The sequence below is a fragment of the Nyctereutes procyonoides genome, unplaced genomic scaffold (assembly GCF_905146905.1).
Source record: "Nyctereutes procyonoides isolate TBG_1078 unplaced genomic scaffold, NYPRO_anot_genome, whole genome shotgun sequence".
NCBI classification, from domain to species: domain Eukaryota; kingdom Metazoa; phylum Chordata; class Mammalia; order Carnivora; family Canidae; genus Nyctereutes; species Nyctereutes procyonoides.
Window position 1 is genome coordinate 5,592 of NW_026575153.1, and position 23,648 is coordinate 29,239.

Below are 23,648 nucleotides of genomic sequence, written 5' to 3' on the forward strand. Positions count from 1 at the left end.
ACCCTCCCTTTTTTTAAACAATGAGGAGCTCCTCTTTATTGCCCTTAAGATTTTAGATTGTTGAGTGTATGTATTGCCAAGAGCAAAGCTGTTCATATTGATTGAAGATATGCTAAAACTAGAGATACTTCTCTAGGAATCCTGGCTGACTCAGGAGTGGGGTGGGCATGACAGTATTCATTTAGGTTGAGAGAAGACTTGAGTGTTTGTTAGTGGAACCCCTTTGGCTAAGGCTGTCCTTGCTTTGGATTTAGAATTGAATGAAGTTAAACTTTGTTTCGTGGCTTATTTAAACTATGTCTCATATTCACTTTTTTTTTCCTTTAAAGGATTTTTCCAATGCAACTTTGAAATACAAGGGGATACATTTTGGCAACTCTTTGGGAAGACTTGAGTTACCTATAAAGTCAGGACCTGGTCCTGGACAGTATGATATAGGCCAGTAAGTTAAAAAAAAAAATACACACACACACACACACACACACATTTAATATAGTTCTTGACTAGAAAGTATTCTAATAATTTAGACCAGGACATGCTGTTATGTAAGGACAGATCAGTATGAAAAACTCCAAGAAGTATTTTTGAGTAACCTATATGAAAACTATTGCTTTTTTTTATGAGCCAGACCCTGTGCTGCTTCACATGTATTACCTCATTTAACCTTCCCAAGTCTCTGTGTAGTTACTATTATTATCCATATTTTATTGGTGAAAAGTGCAAGGGTCAAAAAGAGTAAATAACATTCAAGATCATTTGGCTATTAAGTAGCAAAGCTAGACTTTAACCAAGGCCTGTTTGTGATTGTACAACCCATGTGTCTGAATACTAAAATATACACAGAAGATCAGAGAAAATATAAAAGAAGGTAACCCAGTATTCATTTGTGCCTGGCTCCAGTGCCCATTCTTCTGACTAAATGGTAGATGTAGAAGCCATTCTTATTGTGGGGTTCAGAGCCATAGCATCAGGTTGGAGCTTATATTTATGAAGTTTAACCAGGAAGTACATTTCCGGTAAAATAACTCTGCCTTACTTTCTCTGTCTCCTACAGTTAAGACCTTACTTAGCCATGGGTCCATGGGAGACTAAGTTGAGTAGGAAATACCATGTTGTTCTCAGAATCTATCACCTGTTTTCATTAAAATTTTTAAAGAAGATCCATTTTTATCTGCCTGATTCTTTTTCTCTAATAGAATGAATTTTCTTATAAGAAGTCCCGCAGTGATTACCTATCTAAGTAGTTTCCTAGACAGATTCAAACACATCTGTATACCAGTGGTGGTTATGGCTTAGACTCTTCTTAGACTCCCTTACTAATGTTCATTTACTGAACAAACATTGTTTGAATTCTGTGTGTTAGTACTACACATGGTAACAGAATAAAAGGGATAAAACATGGTTCTTGTTTTTGGGAATTTATCCCCTATTCTCTTTTAATTTTTTTCACTCTCCTAAACAGGGAGGTACACCCTGTATTTTTATTCTTTTAGTAGTACACTAGAACTTTAATATGCATGTTTAGCTTAATGGGGTCTAACAATATTTTTGTCATTGTCCCAAATGAAACAAAGTCTACGAGATGTTCTAATTCATTCTGTTCATCCTTTTACATGTGCTTTTGTTATTCAGTGTTCTAATTTTATCCTTTTTTTCTTTCAGTTTGGCTGGTTTACTTATCTGTCTGTCTGTCTGTCTGCCTGCCTCCTGCCCATTAATTTTATTGAGGTTTAATTAACATAAGGCAAAAGTAACCTTTTTTTAAGGTATGTAGTTCTCTGATGATTGCTTTCCTTTCATTCCACTACACTTCTGACCGAATACTGCAGGCATAACTGAGAGTCTAACCTTGTTCTGATTTTGCTAGGCAGTTTTTTCCTAACAGTCTCTTTTGTTTCTCCAACTCTGTCCCACTCTCATTCTAATTCCTGGTTTTTAAATGTTACTTTTTCTTTGAGCTTTTTTATTTCCTGTGTTTCTTCTATTTACATTTTCGCTTTTGCTTGTAAGAATGTATCTATATAAATTGCATTCCAGACTGCTTCAGTTATGTCACCATTTCCATAATTTGTCTGCTCTTTGGTTTTGCTGCCTCACTATACCTTTTATTTGGAGTTGTCTTGGTTCCATCTGGTAGTTGACATTTTGTACCTTTTTTTTTTTTTTAACCTTTTACTTTACTGATCAAGTCAGAATTATTCTGGGATATTTGACATAGTATAAAAGTGAAGATACTTGGTCATTGTAAATGGACAAATGAACTTCTAGGTCTCTTTTCAGGAAAGACACAGACCTAAATGATATGTGACCCTTCTGATCTCCCAAATATAAATTTATTATCCACAGGACTATTTGAGATTTTGAAAACAAGTTCACCTGTTGAAATTTCTGTGGAAAAAAAACAGCAAAGTCAGCACTAACCAGTGAACTGAGATGTTAAATGGGTATTTAAATCATAGCAATGTCAAAGAAAATATTTACAATTATATAACTTAGGCATTTATTTTTATGTTTTTCTTTATCTATTTTTAAAAATGCTTATGTTCAATATAGTTCATTGGAAATATATGAGGGTTTTTTGGAAATTCTGTTTAATAAATGGAAAAAATAGTATAGTCAATATAGTCTATTTAAAAATAACTTTTGTAGGGACACCTGGGTGGCACAGTAAGTTAAGTGTCCGGCTCTTGGTTTCAGAGCAGGTCGTGATCTCAGAGTTGTGAGATTGAGCCCTGCTTCAGGCTCTGTGCTTAGTGCAGAGTTTGCTTGAGATTTTCTCTCCCTCCGCCCCTCCTGCTTGTGCTCTCATTCTCTCTAAAATAAATAAATAGATCTTTAAAAAAATTCTTAGTATATAATAGCTCAGTTATGTGTACTTATGGGCCATGTATGGCATTAAATATTTCACCTATATTATCTACTTTAATCATTACAATCTTAAGAATTGTTTGTGACTATTTCCAATCAGGTGAAGAATTAGAGTTTAGAGAAGTAAGGTGATTTGTGTAAGGCCACACAGCTAGTAGGTAACAGTGTTAGGATTCATATCAGTCTGTCTGACTCTAAAACTTGGGCTGTTAATGACTTTTAGTTTCTTCTTCTTGAGGTTGTGTAAATTTCAGTGAAAATAAGTTTCTCTTTTATTTTTCAAAGAACTTTATGTCCCTTTTTTTGATTGTTTTATGATAGAAATAGTTGAAATACCAAGGGATTTGAAATTTTAAAGATGTTTTATATTAAATGGAACACATAGACTTTTTTGGGTAACTTTTTATATAAACTCCTGATATAAATCTCACATCTAATTTTTTTTGGAGTCATTATTAGTGTAGGTTTATTATAATGCTCTGAATTGGAAAATGCACAAGTAGCCAACATAAATGAATACATTTTACAAAATTTAGAATATATTGGCCTCACATACCCAGATGATTCTATTATTGCATACTTTTGAAGCAGGCAATGTTCATGTAAAATATTCTATTTGTTTATATAAACAAATATATATTTGAAGCTGAAAGCTCCTCAATTTTTCTGACTTTGCTAAAGGAAGAAGACCCCTCATTATGAAAATATTAACATCAAGAAAGATCAGCAACTAAATTATTGCTTAAATCTCCCACGATTTTATGAAGTAATAATATTGCAGGAGGAAAAAAAGGTAAGTTGAAATGTAACTATCTTATCTTCTTTCTATGATTTAAGATTGTAATTACAAGGTTAGAGTACTCTTAGATCTACTATGTCTAGTAGCTAGTTGTTACTCAGTGAATATTATTGAAGGGACTAAAAATTTCCAGCAAGTGATCACCATCTCTACTTGAATATCTCTTGTGTTAAAGAACTCACTAGCCCTAAGGTTTATTGTTTTAGTAGTGGACAACTCTGTTTCGTACGATTTCCTTCTGATCTAAATTTGCCTGCCTGCTGCCTACTTTTTCTTCTTTTTCTTGTGACTTCCTTTCAATCTCCTTTTCAGTCTTTTTCTAGTAAGAACAAATATTCCTCACTTGGCTATTCTTATTTAAATTCATGGTAATTTATTTTCCTTTAAAGTTATCTAGGGATCTTTCCTAGTTTATGAATTTCCCTCTTTTCCTTTCTCTTTCTTTTTATTTTTTTATTTTTATTTTTTTTCTCTCTCTTTTTAATATGATACTAAAACTAAGTGTAATATTCTTGGTGTAGTGTGATTTGTGCATAGTAGGATTTTCATCTTTCTTCTTCTGGATAATAAATATTTATTAATATAAAACTCCGGATACCACTAAATTTTTTTGTAGCTATGTTTCAGGCTACTCTTTTGCAACTTGTTAGGCAAATAAAACTGAAGAGCTTTTTTCCTCCTTTAGTATATTATTATATTTAAACATAAAAACTTGAAAATAGAATATTACACAGTTTTTATAAAAAAGGATATCCTTTTATAAAAAAGGATAAGATCTTATTTGCAATAACATGGATGGACTCAGGGTAGTATGCTAAGTGAATTAAATCAAAGAAAGATAAATACCATATGATTTTACTCCTATGTGAAATCTAAAAAAGACAAGCAAAAAAGCAGAATTAGACCTATAAATACATAGAATAAACTGATGGTTACCAGAGGGAGAAGTTTGGGGAGTTAGGAAAAATTGATGACGAAGAGTGGAAAATACAGGCTTACAGTTATGGAATGAATAAATCATGAGAATAAAGGGACAGCACGGGGAGTATAGTTTGTGATATTGTAATAGTGTTGTATAGTGGCAGATGGTAGCTATACTTCTGGAGAGCATAGCATAATGTATAGAGAAGTTGAATCACTATGCATATATTTGAAACTAATATAATGTCATGTATCAACTATATTCAAGTACATAAAAAACCTTGAAGATAATAGAATACAAATTTTAAAATGGGTCGTTTAGAATAAGGGTAAATGATTCTCAGCTGGAAAATCAGTAACTGTTTCAATAAGAATTTTCTTTGCATTTGATTTCCTTGGTCTTCCTCTGAATATCAATCTGCAATGCAAAATATTGTTTCTAGAAATAAAAAGACACATTAACAGAATAATATAATTGATTTTATAGAATTATAATCTCAAACAGTATGCAAAGTGTTAATTTAGAATCATGAGAGATAATGGTCTAGTTTTCTGTACTTATAATGTCTTTGTTTTGTTTACATATTAGGGTTATACTGGTTTCATAGAATGAGTTAGGAAGTATTCCCTCTGCTTCTATCCTCTGAAAGAGTTTGTAGAGAATTGGTATAATCTGTTTCTTAAATGTTTGGTAAAATTTACTGGTGAACCCACCTGGGCTTGGTGCTTTCTTTTTTTTTGGAAGGTCATTAATTACTGATTCAATTAAAAAAAAAGATATAGCCTATTTGGATCATATCTTTTTTCTTGTGTGAGTTTGGGAAGATTGAGTCTTTCAAGGAATTGGTCCAATTTATCTGGCTTATCAAATGTATAGGCATATAGTTCATAGTATTCCTTTATTATTCTTTTAATGTTTATGGGATCTGTAGTGATGTCTTCTCCTTCATTTCTGATACAAGTAATTATATCCTTTTTTTTTTCTTAGTTTACCTGGCTAGAGACTTATAGATTTGATTGAGCTTTTCAAAGTCCTGTCTTTTGGTTTCATTGATTTTTCTCTATTCATTTCTTATTTTCAATTTAATTGAGTTTTGCTCTAATTCTACTTATTTCTTTTCTATTGCCTACTTTCAGTTTAATTTGGACTTCTTTTTTAATTTTCCTAAGGTGGAAACTCACTTTCATATGTGCTTTCATTGCTACAAATGATGTCAAGTATATCTAGTTGATTAATGGTATTATTGATTTCAACTATGTCCATACTGATTTTCTGTCGCGGCCGGCGCGAGAAGGTCCGGATTCAGGAACCGAGGGCAAAGGGATGAGAAATAAACAAGAGACTAAAAGTTCATGGGATAGGAGGTTCCATGCAGCTGATGGCTACAATGGACAAGCTTTATTTTTACATGTAGAGTTTATATAGCCTCTGTAAGCAGGTGGCTTATTTCTTTAAGGAGAAGTACATCTCGTGCACAAACATACATTGTTTTTAAAACTAACACCTGTTATTTGTTTAAGCAATAGAGCATGAATGCCACATTTAGACTAAACAGTGAGGTTTGTTTATTAAGTAATGTCTGCCTAGGCGGTCATGTGTCAGGCCACCTCCTTGCTTACTTTATGGGAACTTGTCTCGATAACATTTTAAAGGAGAAGCAAATATGTACTTTTACTTCCATAAGGGGGAAGAGCTAGGTGCAGTCCCAGCAGGTTGGCCAGGTATGACAAGGAGCCTTTGCTCAACCCGGAACCCTGCCTCGCACCGCAGGACTGCGGGTTGGCCAGGGACAACAGGGAGCTTGCTCACTTGGAACCCTGCCTCGCACTGCAGGACTGCGGGTTGGCTAGGGACAACAGGAGCTTTGGCTCAACTTGGAACCTTGCCTCGCACCGCGGGACCGCTCCCAACAATTTTCTGCCTGCTAGTCTGCCTATTTCTGAGAAAGGGGTGTTGAAGTCTTCAACTGCAATAGTGGATTCATTTATGTTTACTGCAGCCCTATCAGTTTTGCCTCATATAGTTTGCTGCTTTGTTGTTAGGCACATGTACATTAAGAATTGTTATGTCTTTTTGTAATGATCTTTAGCCCTGATAATCTTCCTTGCTTTGAAGTCTTTATTGTCTAAAATTAATATATCTTGTCTTGCTTTCTTTTGATTAGTATTAGCATAGTATGTTTTTCTCCATTTGTTTTTAATTTATGTGTGTGTGTGTGTATTTTAAAGATTTTTATTTATTCATGAGAGGCACAGAGAGAGACAGAGGCAGAGGGAGAAGCAGGCTCAGTGCAAGGAGCCCTACGTGGGACTTGATCCCGGGTCTCCAGGATTGCGCCCTGGGCCGAAGGCAGGTGCTAAATCACCGAGCCACCCAGGTGTCCCTTGTATTTGTTTTTATATTTAAAGTGGGATTCTTATAGACAGCAAAACTACTGTACAAGTCTTGTATAGTGGGTCTTATTTGTTGATCCACTGACAATCTCCTTTTTTTTTTTTTTAAGATTTTATTTATTTATTCATAAGAGACAGAGAGAGAGGCAGAGACATAGGCAGAGGGAGAAGCAGGCCCCATGCAGGGAGCCTGATGTGGGACTGAATCCCAGGACTCCAGGATCACATCCTGGGCCAAAGGTGTTGCTAAACCGCTGAGTCACCCAGGTGTCCAATGTCCATCTTTTAATTGGTAAATTTAGATCATTAGACATTCAAGGATTATTGATATAGTTGGATTAATATCTACCACATTTGTTACTGTTTTCTATTTGATGCCCTTGTTTTTTGCTCCTATTTTTATCATGCATTCCTTTTCTGCCTTTTGTGTGGTTCTCATCTGTTCTTATCTTCTATTTTCTTTATTCATCAGAGCACTTAGCATATTAATCCTACTTGTTTTAAGTTCCCATTTGGTGATGGCACTTTCCCGCCATGTTTGGCTCTGATACTTGCCCTGTTTCTTCTGATTTTTCCTTTTTAACATGGGTTTTAATTTTCTCTTAATAATAGGATATCTTTGTTTGGGTTGCTATAACAGACTAGCATAGACTGAATGGCTTATAAATAAGAAAAAATTATTCTTTATAACTCTGGGAATCTAGGAAATCCAAGAAGAAGGTACCAGCAGATTCAGTTCTTTTGAGGATTCACTTCCTGGTCCATGGTTGTCTTTTTGCTGTGTCTTTACATGGTGGAAGAGGCAAGGGAGCTGTCTTGGATGCCTTTTTTTTTTTTTTTTTTTTTTTAAAGACACTAATCCTATTCATCAGAGCTCTGCGCCCATGAGTTAATCACTTCCCAAAGGTGCTACCTCCAAATATCATCACATTAGGAGAACAGGCTTAACATGAATTTTGGGGGTGGGGGGATATAAACATTCAATCTATATAACTTGATATCATGTATTAGGTAAAGGAACTGTTGTAAATATGCCTTTAGTAATATGGTAGTAAGGTATGGGGAAGGGGAAGAGTTCTTTTTTTTTTTTTTTCTCTCTCTTAAGATTTTATTTATTTATTTGACAGGGAGAGAGTGCACAAGCAGGGGGAGCAGCAGAAGGAGAGAGAGAAGCAGGCTCTTTACTGAGCAGGGAGCCCTATGTGGGGCTCAGTCCGAAGGCAGATGCTTTAATTGACTGAGCCGCCAAGTGTCCCAGGAAGGGGAAGAGTTCTATGTAGTTCTATTATTAGCTCTCAGTCTTTTAGTGGGCCTCTGCCTCTGAACTGGACTATGAACTTCATAAGTGTTTCTTATAAGTTACACTTCATAAGTGTAACTCTCTTTTAACTGGGTTAGAATGGCTAGTGTGGGCTGGAGTTAGGTATTTTCTTTATCTTTTATGAGAAGCCAGAGGTGACTGGAATTGGGCATTTTCCTTCCCTAGATCTACTAGGTGCTGATAGTGGTCTAGTAAGTAGGGCTCTGATTGGTTTGATTTTTACTAGAGCTTGTCTTATTAAGTACACAATGCTCTGGTATATCTCAAAATGCTTTCTTTCCCTCTTCACTTGCCAAATGCATGAAAGGGTTTTTCTCCAGTATTTACTGTGAGAACCTAGTTAAGCTCCTGGAAGTAAATCAGAATTGTGGGGTCCTCCCCTATGATGGGGCCCATGGAGTTTTTAACTCTCAGACTTGTCTGCACTGAGCCTCCAGCAGTTCTCCAGTTACAGTTTAGGTATTCCTACACTGGCACTGGTTTCCACAGTGTTTTTTTACTTTTAAATATCTGCTGTGGTAAACTGTGATGCTCTATATTCACATGTCTGTCTCTCCAATATTGTAGGCATGGTTTGTTTTGTGTTTTTTTTTTTGATCTCTTATGGATCTAAAAAGAGTTGAGTTTTACATTCTGTTTGGATTTCTACTTGTTGTTAGGGAGGAGTGGCAATGTCCAAATTCCTTATGTGTATACCTGGAGACTGGAATTTAGGAAATTAGGTGTGTTTTTGTTTTTTTAAACCAGAACATTTATTGTGTGACTAATCATTAAAATCCTTAAGATGAACTGGATGGCGCAAAACTGCCTTCTTGGGCTTAGGTGTTGTTTCTTCACAAAATCCATGACTCAATTTGTGGTATACAATTTTTTGGGGCCTCTTTTGACTAGTCCCAGTGGTATTTCTTATTTTAGCCTTGACACTCCAGGTATTCTCTCTCTTTTGCTTGGCAGGATAGCCACATTTGCCACAGGTCAACTTCTGAAGATATGGTAGGGCTGAGAGCCAGAGTAGTGGCACAATGTGTATTTCTTATTGTGATACTTTCCAAATGATGATGTCCCCTTTGTTATCTTATTTCTGTGGTTAAGACTAAAGAGTAGAGACAAATATTTTAAATGTAAACTATTTTCTGGAAGTCACATCAACAAGATGGTGAGTTAGGTGTCCCAAAACTTATTTCCCTCCATAAAAAAAATAACAAATAATAAACAATTGCATATTGATGAAAATAACTCTGGGAGAGCTTAGAGTACAATGAAGAAGCTACAAGAAACCCTCACGAGCTCAAAACTCAGGAGAGCCACATAGAAAAGTGTAAGAGGAATTTTACCTGCTCCGCACCATCCCTCAGTCAATCATGGTTTGATGCCAAGAAAGATCCCAGTGGTGTGATTTCCCACCATGTGTAAAAGGAGAGCAGGAAGACACTAGCAGCCCTTGTCACCACTTTGGACATCTAAAACTTTTGCTACTGAGGATCCTTGCAGTCTTCACTGTTGCTTAATCCAGCCAATGGATCTGCCTGGAGTTCTTGCACTGTGCCTCCCCCTGGAGAAGGTGGCATTACAGTTCTTCCATTTTTCCAGGGCTGGAGCTGCTTGCTACTCATGTTTCATAACCATGTACACACCCAAGACCCTGGCTCTGTGGCAGCTATATGTGTACCCATCTTGGACACCAGCACCAACACTTGCACACTGTAGCAGGTATACTCCTGTACTGGACCCAGCTCCAAGAGGATCCTGTTAGCCATGACTTCCTCCTGTGGGGTAAAGGAAAATGGGGGAACTGCAACAGTTTTTGACACTGAGGAGTCGATAGCTCTTGTTGCTGCTGCAGAAATCTGCAACGTTGGCTGCCACAGAACCCTGTAGTTTTTGGCGATGTTGACCTCAGGTATCTGAGCTTTGTGAGTGTATACTGCTGCCCCTTCTCTGAAGCCGGAACCTTCTTTGTGGCTCCCCCTCCCTCAGGGGCTAGAGCCATTGTTCTCCTCAGCTAGTGCCCTGACAACTAGCCACAGTTCTTTCCCCATGGAAGGTAGTCCATAAAATCTGGAAGAGATGACTGCTTCCCCAAATGTACAGACATTAATGCAAGGCATAAGAGATAAAAAAAAATCAAGGAAACATGACACCACCAAAAGAATATAATTGTTCAGTATGTGGCTCCATACAAAAGCTCTGTCAATAAATTCAAAATTATTGTTTTAAAGAAGTTCAGTGACGTTTAAGAGAACAAAGTTAGACAACTTAATGAAATCAAAATAATAATAGTTGAATAAAATGTGAAGTTTAACAGAGAAATAACAAAAAAAGAACTAAACAAATCCTGGAGATGAAGAATACAATGAATGAAATGAAAAATGCAATAGAGAGCTTCAATAGTAGACTCATTCAAATGAAAGAAAGAATCTTGTCAACACAAAGTTAATTTGAAATTTTTCAGTCAGAGGAGAAAAAAGATAAAAGAATAGAAGAGAATGAGGGATTCTTACAGTATTTATAGCACATCATGAAAGATTCAATATATGCACTTTGGAAGTTTCAAAAGGAGAAGAGAGAGAAAGGAGCTGAAAGAAATAATGGCTGAAGACTTTCCAAATCTTTGGATGGAATTCATGAAGCTCAAAGGTCCTGAAATAGAATCAACCCAAAGATTACATGGAGATGCATTATAGTTAAATTGTGAAAAGTCAATGACGAAGAGAATTTTTAATGCAATAAGAGAAAAGTGATTTACCATGTATAAGACTCCTCTGAAAACTGTTCCCCAAGGATGTAAGTTGATTTCTCAGTAGAAACTTTGATATAGGGTGAGAAGATGTATTCAAAGAACTGAAAAACAAAACAAAACAAAACACAGCCAAATAAGAATACTATACCCAGGAATATTATTCGTTAAAAATGGAGACAAAATGTCTTTCCCAGATAAACAATAACTGGGAATTTGTCACTCTTAGACCTGCCTTACAAGATATACTTAACAGATTTCTTCAAATTGAAAAGAAAACATGCTAAACAGCAGCATGAAACCTTATAGGTAAAGGTGAACATCTAAACATACATAGGTTAATATAATAGTAAAGATGGTGTGTAAATTACTTTAACTCTAATGTGAAAGTATTTCCCACACTGGGCTCCCTGCATGGAGCCTGCTTCTCCGCCTCTCTCTCTGTGTCTCTCATGAATAAATAAATAAAATCTTAAAAAAAATAGAGCAGAGTAAGTCAAATGAAGGAGAATAAGAAAATAAAACATTTGAATTAGTGTTTTAAAAGATAAAATAGACAAACTGTTAGACTATGAAAAAGAGAAAAGACTCAGAAAAATCAGATGAAAGTAAACATTTCAATGGATGCCTCAGAATAAAAACAAAAGGACTGTAAGGGTACCATTATGAACAACTATATACCAACACACTGGACTACTTAATGAGAAATAAATTCCTGGAAACATACAACCTAGCAAAACTGAATCAGGAAGAAATAGAAAGCCTGAACAGACCAATAACAAAGAACCTGACTCAGTAATAAAAAGATCTCCCAACAAAGAAATGTCCAGGACCTAATATCTTCATGGGTGAGTTTTACCAAACATTCAAAGAATAATTAATACCAATCCTTAAGTTCTTCCAGAAAATAGAAGAGGGAATGCTTCCAAACTCATTTTATGAGTCTAGCATCCCAATATCCCTGGGAATTATAGTTGTAAAAATCCTTAATAAAATATTAGCTGTTAAATAAAAAATTTAAGAGTGTATTTAAAGAATCATATACCATGGCCAAGTGTGATTTATCTTAGGGATGCAAGGATGGTTCAACATACACAACATGATACAACAACTTTAAACCCCATGTGGTCATTTCAATAGATGCAGAAAAAACATTTGATAAAGTTCAGCACCCATTCATGATTGAAACTCTATACAAAAAGAGGTATGGAAGGATCTACCATCAACAGAAAAAAGAAAATGAAAATGGTAAATCTCTCAGGTGATGGATATATTAATTAGCTTGTGTGTGGTGATTATTTCACTATATTTGTAAAATGATCAAATGGTACACTTTAAATATATACTGCTATCATTTTACTTTTATCTTGTATTTTTCACTTATAATTATTGTGAATTATATGCACAAATACTATATCAGTATTATCCTATTATATATCACTGTTATTTGTTATACATGGAAAAATTGTAAAAGATAAGGAATGGTTATAGTACAAGTCTTGGTATGTTAGGGGAGTAGATGGTAGAAGATGTGAACGCTCTAAAGAGCTGAAGATTTGACTGCTGCTTGGTGTGTCCTTTTCTAGTGAAATCTAATGTATAGTTTAAATTTGACCGTATTTAAGGATAATTTCATTCTAATTATACATGCACTTTTAAAAACAAATTTTAAACAAGATATGTTTACTTAAGGGCTTCTCTGTTCTAACTGTAGTTTGCCTCTTTTTCCTTTAAAAATCAACTCTGAAAACAATTTTGATAAAATAAGAATATTGAGGTATCAAAGAACAGTTATTGTGAAAGTAGATAATAACAACATACTGATATTTTCTTCATATTTAGTATAATATAAAACTAATACTGTTCAAAATGATTTTTTTCCCCACAACTTTTTTCCATGGAGTATTCCAACCTGCATAATAATAAAAATTAACTTCTCATTTCTTTACCCTATAAATAGTAAAAGGAATAAGGAATTAAGTTGAATGAACTAGTTGAAAATAGGAACTTAATTGTACATAGCACTTCTCAGTGCTTTTTTGTCATAGCAAAGATGTAGAAATTTCTAATTTACACTTTGAGATAAGAAGGGAAGATGGAGTCTTTTCCATTTTTTTAAAATCTAATTTTTTTTGGCTTATATAATGCTAAATGGTAATTTCTCAATGATTATTAGACTGGATTTGGCTCATAGACCATAGTTTGTTGACCCTTGAAAGAAAGATATTGAGGTGCATGGGATATAGATTTACTAATTTTATTTGGATAGCGTATATCATTTTGGTGATATATGCAAAACATATCTCTCTAGAGGATGAGGGAGGTAGCACTTGAGAGTTCAGCACTTGAGAAGATTAAATATACACTGTGAGGAATGTGACAAGGAGTTAAACTGAGGTAAATAAAATAGTACCAGGTTAACAGAAGAAGGTCCCTTTTGATAGTGATCAGCAAAAGCCTGTTGTTAATATGGAGGTAGGAGTGGGGATTTGTATTGTATGGCTATACATTGTTGGATACTGGAGCTATAAATATGGTGAAATGGAGAGAATATGAAAGAATCAGGATTTTCAAGGCCAGAATGGCTAACTATGAATCAAAGCTATGTTGGGCAGTGGGGACGGGCAGGGAGTGGATAAAAGAAATCAGAAAGGGTTTGATGGACTGTAAGAATAGGGCAAAGTTGAGAACTGAAAGATAAAAATGAGAGTCAACAGGAGGTAGGTAGGATAGAGGGAGTAGAAGAAAAGGATATTTGCTTATGGCCACTGAGGATAGAAGAGTTCAGTTTCATGGGGAAGAAAATGCTTCTACAGATATAACCTTGAGTCTGTTGCACTGTTGTGATCTTGTTAAATTACCATTTGTTAAGTAGAACCCTGGGGATGGTGAGCCATGGTTCACCAAAAGACTGCAAGGAAACTGAAATAGAGGTTTATTACTCACAGGTCATGGAAAAAGTACAGGGCATGCTTCAGGGATCATTTGGGCAGGTCAAAGCAGTGCAACCAGAGAGCATGGTACAACTTTTGGGGCATATGCCTTTATTAGGGCCTATCAATGGAGTGCTTTGTGGTTCCTGGCTAAGTTTGGATTGGTCAATTTAAACATAAAAAAGTAGAGTTTTGGTAAGCTTTAAAGGAATTTTATCTAAGAGGTGCACAAGAGGAAGACCCTGGGAAGCAGGGGTAAGTGCTTATCACAGGGGCTGCTGGGGGAGTGGGAGTCATATCAGGAATTTAGATTTACTTGTGACTCTATAGTCTTTTATCTAGGGCATGCCCTCAAGGAAGAGGCTGGTGTCAGTTCAAGACACCTGTAGGCTGCCTGGCTACACAAAATGGATGCTGAGGTAGCAATAGGGAGTAGTTGAGCTAAACTCTCAACATGTGACTGAAGGTTGAATGAATCCTATGGTTTGCCACTTCTCTAGCTACCCCCTAGGAAATTATGTATAGGTTTTCTTTGAGTCGCACACCTATCTGGGATAGATCAGTCCTTCCTATCCTTTAATTTAACATTTAGGGTAGGGAGTGTAGGGCTTAGGGCCCATGCTCAAACACACATATCCACAATCTTTTGTTTTCTTTCCATTCCTTTACTCATGAGATCTTACTCTTAGGCAAGAAGAGAAAATACATGGAGGAAATGGCCTCCCTATTTTCTTTTTTCCTCTTAACACTTGCTCCTTAACTTTAGATATTGCCACAAAAAGTGAGTCTTATTTTGTTGTATATCCTTTGTAGTCTTAACCTCCCAAATGCAGATGAATAGAAATGAGAATATGGAGAGGGATTTCAGTGGTGAAGACTGCAGAATTTTCAATAGAGTGGAGAAATATCTTAATCTTGGGGGCTGGGATGGGAAAGAAACGGGAGTGACCAGCTTTAAAGGTGTCAGGAAAAAAACATTTTGGAGTGCCTCTCCTACACATTAAGAGCAATTGTAGGAAGTATGATTTGGGAACGTTGATAAATTTGGTGTGGGGTAAGCTGACTAGCTTCATTCCATTTTTTGTTTCTTTAAATTCAGTTGATGTATCGACTCCTTCAATAGATGATATAAAAATTATTTATAGGTAGTGATTCTTTAAAACTGTCTTGGAATGCTCTTTACTTGTATGGAGCCCATTGCTCTTTCTCTTGTTTCCCTGGATCTCACTCAGATTTCTGGCTTGTAATTTACACATTCAGACTCCTCTTTTTGACTTATTAGAGTTTGGCTTCTCCTTATGGTTTTTATGTTTTTACATCTTTACAGAGTTCTTTCTCTGAACTCTCTAGGTCTTGATAATCCAGGGCATTCCCTTCCCTTTACTTCTGTATAAGGGGAAATTAACATATACTAGAAGAGAGAGTGTAGTCTTGTCAGATTTATTTCTTAACGTGTTCATCTTTTCCTATGTCATTTAGAGTTTATTTCAAAATGAACTTCTTTTTAAATTTAGAAGTTTGCTTTACTTTTTAAAAACAGCTCTTTGAGATATAATTTACATATATAATTCATCCATTAAAAGTACATAATTGAATGGTTTAGTGTATTCACAGAGTTATGCAACCATCACCACAATCAATTTTAGTGTATTTTACTCCCCCCCAGCTATATTCACTCCCATTTTATTACAGTCCTCCCAGCTGTAGGCAATCATTAATCTACTTCTGTCTCTGTGGATTTGCCTATCTGGGCATTTAATATAAATGGAATTATGCAATATTTGTTCTTTTGTGACTTGCTTCTTTACTTGGCATAATATTTTTCATGTTGTAGCATGTATCAACATTGCATTTTTTTATAGCTCAGTAGTCCATTACATGGATATTTCACATTTTGTTTATACATTTTATCAGTTGATGGACATTTGGGTCGATTATATTTTTTGGTTAAGAATAAAAATAATAAGTATAATACTATAGTAAACAAAAGCATAAGAATGAGCATAAAAATAATTCTACTATGAACATAAATATGTAAGTCTTTGTGTGGGTATATGTTTTCATTTCTCTGGGATATATACCTGAGAGTGGAATTGTTGGATAATATCATAATTCTTATGTTTATGTTTTAAATTTTTGTGGAACTGTTTTACAAGCAGCTGTACTATTTTACATTAGTATAAAATTGAAGGTTTCATTTTCTCCACATCTTTGCAACACTTGCTATTGTTTATCTTTCTGATTGTCGCCATCTTAATTGGTATGAAATGGTGTATCATTGTGGTTTTGACTTGCATTTCTCTAAAAACTGATGTTGAGTATCTTTTCATATACTTATTGGCCATTTCTATCTCTTCTTCAGGGAAATATCTAGTTAGAGTCTTTGCCTATTTTAAAATCGATTATCTTTTTTATTTTTGACTTGTAAGAGTTCTGCAAATTTGATTTTTCTATGATTAGAAAATTTATGTTTATTATTTATGATTAATTTGAATAACATTATTTATGAATAACATTTATGATTAATTTAAATAACGTTATTTCTTACGTATGGAACTTTTTTTTAAAGATTTTATTTATTTATTCATGAGAGACACACAGAGAGACAGACAGACAGACAGACACAGGCAGAGAGAGAAGCAAGCTCCTTACAGGGAGCCTGACGGAGGGACTCAATCCCGGCTCTCCAGGATCACGCCCTGGGCTGAAGGCAGCGCTAAACCACTGAGCCACCGGGACTGCCCTATATGGAATCTTTTAAAAAATGTTAATTTTATGTACCCAATTAAACCATTGTTTTCAGGGGACAGGAATCTTTCATCCTGCTTGTTTTTTGATATACCTATAGTTAGTGGAGTGAGAATAATGTTTATTAATGTTTTTTGATAAATTAATTACAGATCTGAAAAATGAGCAGTTATTTTAAAATTTGAATTTAAAGAAATAATTCTTTTTTTTCTTTTTGCTCCCATTTATCTTACTGTCTTAGAAGAATGAGTGAGCAGTAAATTAGCAGTAAAATACTGCTTTAAAACTCATTCTTCTAAGACAGTAAGATAGGGGTGGTTGGGTGACTCAGTGGCTGAGCATCTGCCTTTGGCTCAGGTCGTGATCCCTGGGTCCTGGGATTCAGTCCCCTGTCAGGCTCTCTGTAGGGAGCCTGCTTCTCCCTCTGTGTATGTCTCAGCCTCTCTCTGTGTGTCTCTCATTAATAAATAAAATCTTTAAAAAAAGGCAGTAAAATAAGTAAGGACTCTAGTGTCCTTGGATTTAAGCATTTTCTGATGAAACAACAAAGTATAATATGAATATAATTTAGTGAATGACTAAGTTTTAAAAAATTTATCATAGTCTTCAGATCTATCTAATTCTCTTGTATATGAGTGATGTTTCAGTACATCTTTGGAATATATTATGGTGCTCTACTGTAATGAGATCTTCTGTTAAAAAACACAAAATTAGGGGCACCTGGGTGACTCAGTTGGTTAAATGTCTGCCTTTGGCTCAGGTCATGATCCTGCATCTGGCTCCATGCTCAGTGGGGAGCCTACTTCTCCCTCTCCCTCTGGTCCTACTCCTTGCTTGTGTTCTCTCTCTCTCAAATAAATAAATAAAATCTTTATTTTTTTTCTTTTTTTTTAATAAAATCTTTAAAAAAACTCACAAAATTAACTTTTATTCAACCTGAATATTTTCCATAAGAATTTTTCTTGCTTTTGACAATGAAAATCCTTTTTAATATCTTCATTACTCTAGTGAAATCCTTAATATACGAAGACATTTAGCAGTGTTTACTATTGAAGTTCTTTGATTTGGTAATGCATAATTTATGAAGTTGCTGTAATAACTTCTTATCAGTTAAAAAACAGTAAAATTTCACTAGGTGGCGCTAATATTTTGAAGTTTTATGGACAAACTACTAATTCATTTCCCATATTCATTAAAACAAATATTTAAAAATTGTAAGATATGAAAAATTGTCCTTTTTAAAAAAGATTTTATTTATTTATTCATGAGAGACAAAGAGAGAGAGAGAGAGAGGCAGAGACACAGGCAGAGGGAGAAGCAGGCTCCATGCAGGAAGCACAGTGTGGGACTTGATCCCAGGACCCCAGGATCACGACCTGAGCCAAAGGCAGATGCTCAACCGCTGAGCCATCCAGAGTCCTGAAAATTTGTCTAGTAGTTCTCCTGAGCAAACCTAAGTTGGAAATTTTAATTCTTTGTAAGTTCTGCCAATGGAAATAACTTAGCAGTAGGTATATATACATATATATATATATATATATATTTTAAAAAATATATATCTTTTTTATTCATGAGAGACACACAGAGAGAGGCAGAGACATAGGCAGAAGGAGAAGCAGGCTCCCTGCAGGAACTCTATCCCAGGACCCTGAGATCACAACCTGAGCCAAAGGCAGACGCTCAACCCCTGAGCCACCCAGGTGCCCCAGCAGTAAATATATTAAAATATTATTTAAACTCTGGTTGCAAAATAAATTATAGAGCTGTCATTTCTCTTAATTTATGGATATAAATTTGTGAAAACTCTTAGTATTTTAAAAGTTACATTTTAGGGGATCCCTGGGTGGCTCAGTGGTTGAGTGCCTGCCTTTGGCCCAGGACGCGATCCTGGAGTCCCGGGATCGAGTCCCGCATCAGGCTCCTGGCATGGAGCCTGCTTCTACCTCCTCCTGTGTCTCTGCCTCTCTCTCTCTATCATAAATAATAAATAAATATAAAAAAGTTACATTTTAAAGGTATAATTTATAAACTAGGTTTTTCTCTGGCTTAGTCGATTACCTAAAAGTAATTTATTAATCATAAATAAATAGTAAGTAGATCTAGCTCTTGAGTAGAAAAATATAGTTCCAAGTAAATAAAAATATGCTTAAAAACATTAATAAGAAGAATATAGAGGGAGAAATAATATGTAGCTTTTTGTGACATTTTTGGGAAGCTTGACATTCTATTATTACTAATGGCTTTCTCTTATGGGTGGATTGTTCCCTTATTTATGATGCAAAAATATTACCTTTTCACTTATCATTCCTAATCCTTAATATTTAATAGATTACCTGAATGGTTGGCATTATAACAGGTACTTGACAATTGACTGCAGTTAGTAATATGTAGTGGTAGTCTCAAAGAATTTGAATTTGAGGATAAACAAAGACTTAGGCAGAGTTGTACACAATTAAATGTTTTTTTCTCCCCGAAACACAAATTGATTGTGTAATGGCTACTGTACCTAAATGTTGGAATGCTCACTTTTTAGATTTTCTAAGATAACTTTTCCAATTTTTCAATAGTGGATTTCAAAGAGTGAAGAAAAGGTGTCAGAATGGGAGGAAAGGATTGAATTATTAAAAGACTAATGGACAAAATTATGTGTGAAAAAAGGAGTGAGGAACAACTTCGGAAACATTGCTCAGTGATTATCTTTGGAAGAGCATCTGATATTTTCAAGTCTAATTGTAAATTGGTTTGTACTGTTATTATTGACTTTAATACACTGAAGTCATACTCCTTTTGGTAAAATGTTAATAACTATTGAATATAAATAAAGCATTTGTAGGTTTATTAATGATTTAGTGGTGAAGAGTTCAGGCTTTAGAATCATATTGCAGTTTTCTGCTACATCATACTAGTTGCGTGACCTTGGGAAGTTATTTTGCCACTTTAGCTTACATGTTTCTCCTTCAAGATTTCTAAAATCTGAATAATATCTACAAAAAAGGTTATTATGAGTCTCTAAAGAGGTATAACCATTTATACACACACATATAGCTTAACACAGTGTCTGTCATTTGTTAACACTCAGTAATATTACTATTACTCATTTAATGGATATTTATTGAATACCTACTCCATGCTGTGGATAGAAAGATGATTAATTAGTACAGAAGTTCTTAAATCAAGTTCACTTTAATGGAAGATACAGATATGTAAAAAATTATATGATAATATTAAAATCAGGTACAGTGGACTTCAAAAGAGAAACTCATTTCTTCTTGGAAGATTGCAGAAGTCAGAAAGGGTTTCAAAATATGTTTGAGTTGTGTTTTGAAGGATTGGTAGTTATTTGGATGGAATAGAACATTATAGGCAAAGAGAATGTGTAAAGCCATGAAAATTTGAGAAAAGAAGCAGTTTTTATTTTTATCTGTAGGTGATGATGAATCAGTAAATATTTTGAGCAGGAAACAGCTTTGTGATTTTAGAAAAATAGGATAGTTAACTACGAGTCAAATTTATAGGATGTGGGGAAAGGGATAGAAGGAGAAGTCATGAGGTTGTACCTAGTGATTCACATAGTGAATACCTGTATTAAGATAGTGAAATGAGGGGAAAGTGGCATATATTTGTATGTTAACATTGATTTTATCTAAGGATTAATTTGATGTGGGAGGATGAGTGGGAAGGAAGTGTTGAGGATGACTGCTAGATTTCTTACTTAGAGTACTATATGAATAGTAGAGAGTTGGAGAGAACACAGAAAGCATGCCACTGTATGTGTGTGTGTGTACAGTGTGTGTATGGGAGTGATGTGTAGTACTGGGAAACCAGATTATTTTAAGCATCTATTTATTATATAGTGGAAGTGTCCTGAGATGACTAAAAATTGAGAAAAATCTGAACTGGGGATTTAGCAATTAGTCTTTGGGTTAAGTTATATAATCCATAAGGAGTGAGGATTGAACCTGGAGATTGACAACACGTAATGAGTAAGTGGAGGAAGACGAATCTAAGGAACAGAGAAGGAGGATTAAAAACAGTATGAGTAGGTCATCAGAGAGGGAGAAAAACTATGAGAGACTCTTAATTATAGGAAAACAAACTGAGAGTTGCTAGAGGGGAGGATTTGGGGGGATGGGGTAACAGAGTGATGGGCATTAGGGAGGTTACATGATGTGATGAGCACTGGGTGTTATACACAACTGATAAATTACTGAACTCTACCTCTGAAGCAAATGATGTACTATACCTTGGCTAATTGAATTTAAATAAAAGAAAAAAATCAATAATAAAAAAAGCAGTAGGAGTAGAATGGGGAAGGAGTGAACTCACAGGAACCAGAGGAGGATTGAATATCAAGAAAGTAATTGCCACTTGTGTTACATACTTTGAATGTAAATAAAGATAAGATCTGAAAAGGATCCACTGAACCTTGCAGAATTTTGAAATCAATGATTATTTTAGCAAAACACTCTGATGGACCAGGTTGCAGACAATAGACTACAGGGTTTTAAGAATGAATGGATGACAAAGAAGAGGATCTTGTGAATATAGGCTGCTCAGTCTTTTAAGAAGCTTGCCTAAAATAGAAGGCAGAAGGAAAAGCTCTTTTTGAATAGCTAGAGTATCTTTTTTCTAAAGTTGAGATTTTATAGTTCTTGCCACTATAATTCTCTGCTTGTGTTATTTACCTTTTGCTAATTTTGGATTATTGCCAAAATCTAGGTTAATTATTTTAAATAACCTAATAATTAAGTTATTAAGATTTCAATTAAAGAAGCATTTATTAAAGTGAGTAATGTATGGTTAGCATTACACTAGTTGCTTAGGACTTCAGATATTTAAAAAGCTTTTTTGCCTTCTAATTGGAGACACAAATCACATATATGAAACAATTAGAGAAAATACATGGTATTTTCCGTAACATTTGCTGAATGAATGAATGAATGACGTAAATCTATGAGGGTTGAAAAAGACAGTATATGTGAAATAGAGGGATATACTGAATGAAATGGGTTTTAATACTAATTATGACATACAAAGCCATTATAATCTGACCCTAAACTACTTCTCCAAATGCACATTTCACAGTTCTTCTCTATGTACATAATGTTTTAGTCATATTGAGCTATCCTCAGTTTCTTGGTTTACAATTTTTTCTGCTCATTCCCCACCTTTCTCCCTCTGCATAAGGTAGTCTTTCACCTGGAATACCCCCTTTTTCCTTCATGTGGCTGACTTCCACTCATTCTTTGATAATCAACTCCTAATACTTTACATTTATCTCAATCATGACATTTATCATGCTGTATTATCATTATCTGTTTCTACCATCAGACCATGTCACTCTTGAGGTCAGGGATTATGTCTTATTGATTTTAAATCCCTAGTACATGATAGATTAAAAGAATTATTGAATGAAGAATAAAATCACATTGAACTAGCCTTTTTTTTTTTTTAAAGATTTTATTTATTTGTTCATGAGAGACACAGAGAGAGAGGCAGAGACACAGGCAGAGGGAGAAGCAGGCTCCATGCAGGGACTCAATCCCCGGTCTCCAGGATCACATCCTGGGCCGAAGGCAGCGCTAAACCGCTGAGTCACCCAGGCTGCCCCGAGCTAGCTCTTAAAGGAAATACTGGGCAACAGATTGATGGCCGGTAGCAAATGAGGACATTTTGAGTTGAAGTAGAAAACATAACTTTTGAGTAGCTGTCAGAGTAATCTAGCTGGCCAGTGAGATTGTTTTAATGAGTACCGAGAGAACCTTGAAGATGGAAAGAATGGAGGGATTTTAATGTAAGCTGGAAATGTCCAGATTCCATATAAACTGTAGTAGTCATTTTTAAGTAGAAAAATGTAGAAAAAATTTTCAAGTTGTTTTTTTTGATAGTTTATTTTACAGAACCCCCTTTTGTTTTTAAGTTGAATCTACTGCTAAATGACATTAATTGATGTATGGATAAAGAAAATGTGGTATATATACAACAGAACATTACTCAGCCATCAGAGAGAATGAAATCTTACTATTTGCGATGATGTGGATGGACCTAGAGTGCATTATGCTAGAAGAAGAAGTCAAAGAAAGACAAATACCATATGATTTCACTTATGTAGAATTTGAGAAACATAACAGATGAACATACGGGAACGGGAAAAAAAAGAAAGGGAGGCAAACCATAAGAGACTTTTAACCATAGAGAACAAATAGAGTTGCTGGAGGGGAGGTGAGTGGGTGATGGGTATTAAGAAGTGCACTTGTGATGAGTACTGGGTGTTATATGTAAGTGATCAATCACTAATATTACCCTGTTATATTAACTAACTAGAATTTAAATAAAAACTTAAAAAAAATCACAAAAACCACCCAAAAACCACCTGAAGTTATAAAACCAATCAATCAGTCTAATCCATTCTTGAAAACATATTGGATAGAAAATTTTAGGTAGCAGGAACCTGTATTCTGTTATTTTAAGGACCAAAAATAATGCATCCAGTTCATGCAATATCCTATGTCAGTTTCCCAAATAAAACACACTTAAACATCTATATTCCAATCACACACAGATTTCTAAAAGGCATTAAAAACATCAATTACTTAATTAAAAAAATATATATTGAGCTCATTAGTAAGTTTGTGTGTAGTCAATAATGGTTCTGCTCTATATCACGTGTAACTTTTTATTTTATAAAAAACGTGTCCTGTAATGTCAATAAACAGTGAAATGGTGTGTTATAGATACCAGAAGTATCTAAATTGTCTGGGTTGATTATATCCTCAGCCATTTGCTAGAAGCAAAATCTAGGATGGGTGAAGTAGTGAGCCTGGAGAGCAAGGGAGGCCTGAGAGGTGGGAAGATAAGGTCATTGCAGGAATGCACTGCACTTTAAACAAAACCATCAGCACAACAGCTGAGATAAGACTGTGGCCC

At 35.0% G+C, this 23,648-nt stretch overlaps 1 protein-coding gene across 1 annotated transcript in view; it reads left to right on the top strand.

Annotated features, from left to right (window-relative positions):
* Window positions 1–329: 329 nt before the first annotated feature.
* The window catches only part of STPG2 (sperm tail PG-rich repeat containing 2), a gene marked incomplete at its 5' end in the record, with an annotated part of 297,860 nt that continues 274,541 nt past the window's right edge, over window positions 330–23,648 (top strand). Inside the window, 2 exons of the mRNA XM_055313262.1 lie at window positions 330–442; window positions 3,550–3,661. Of these exons, the coding sequence (XP_055169237.1) occupies window positions 330–442; window positions 3,550–3,661 (225 nt within the window). The remainder of the gene's footprint in view (window positions 443–3,549; window positions 3,662–23,648) is intronic.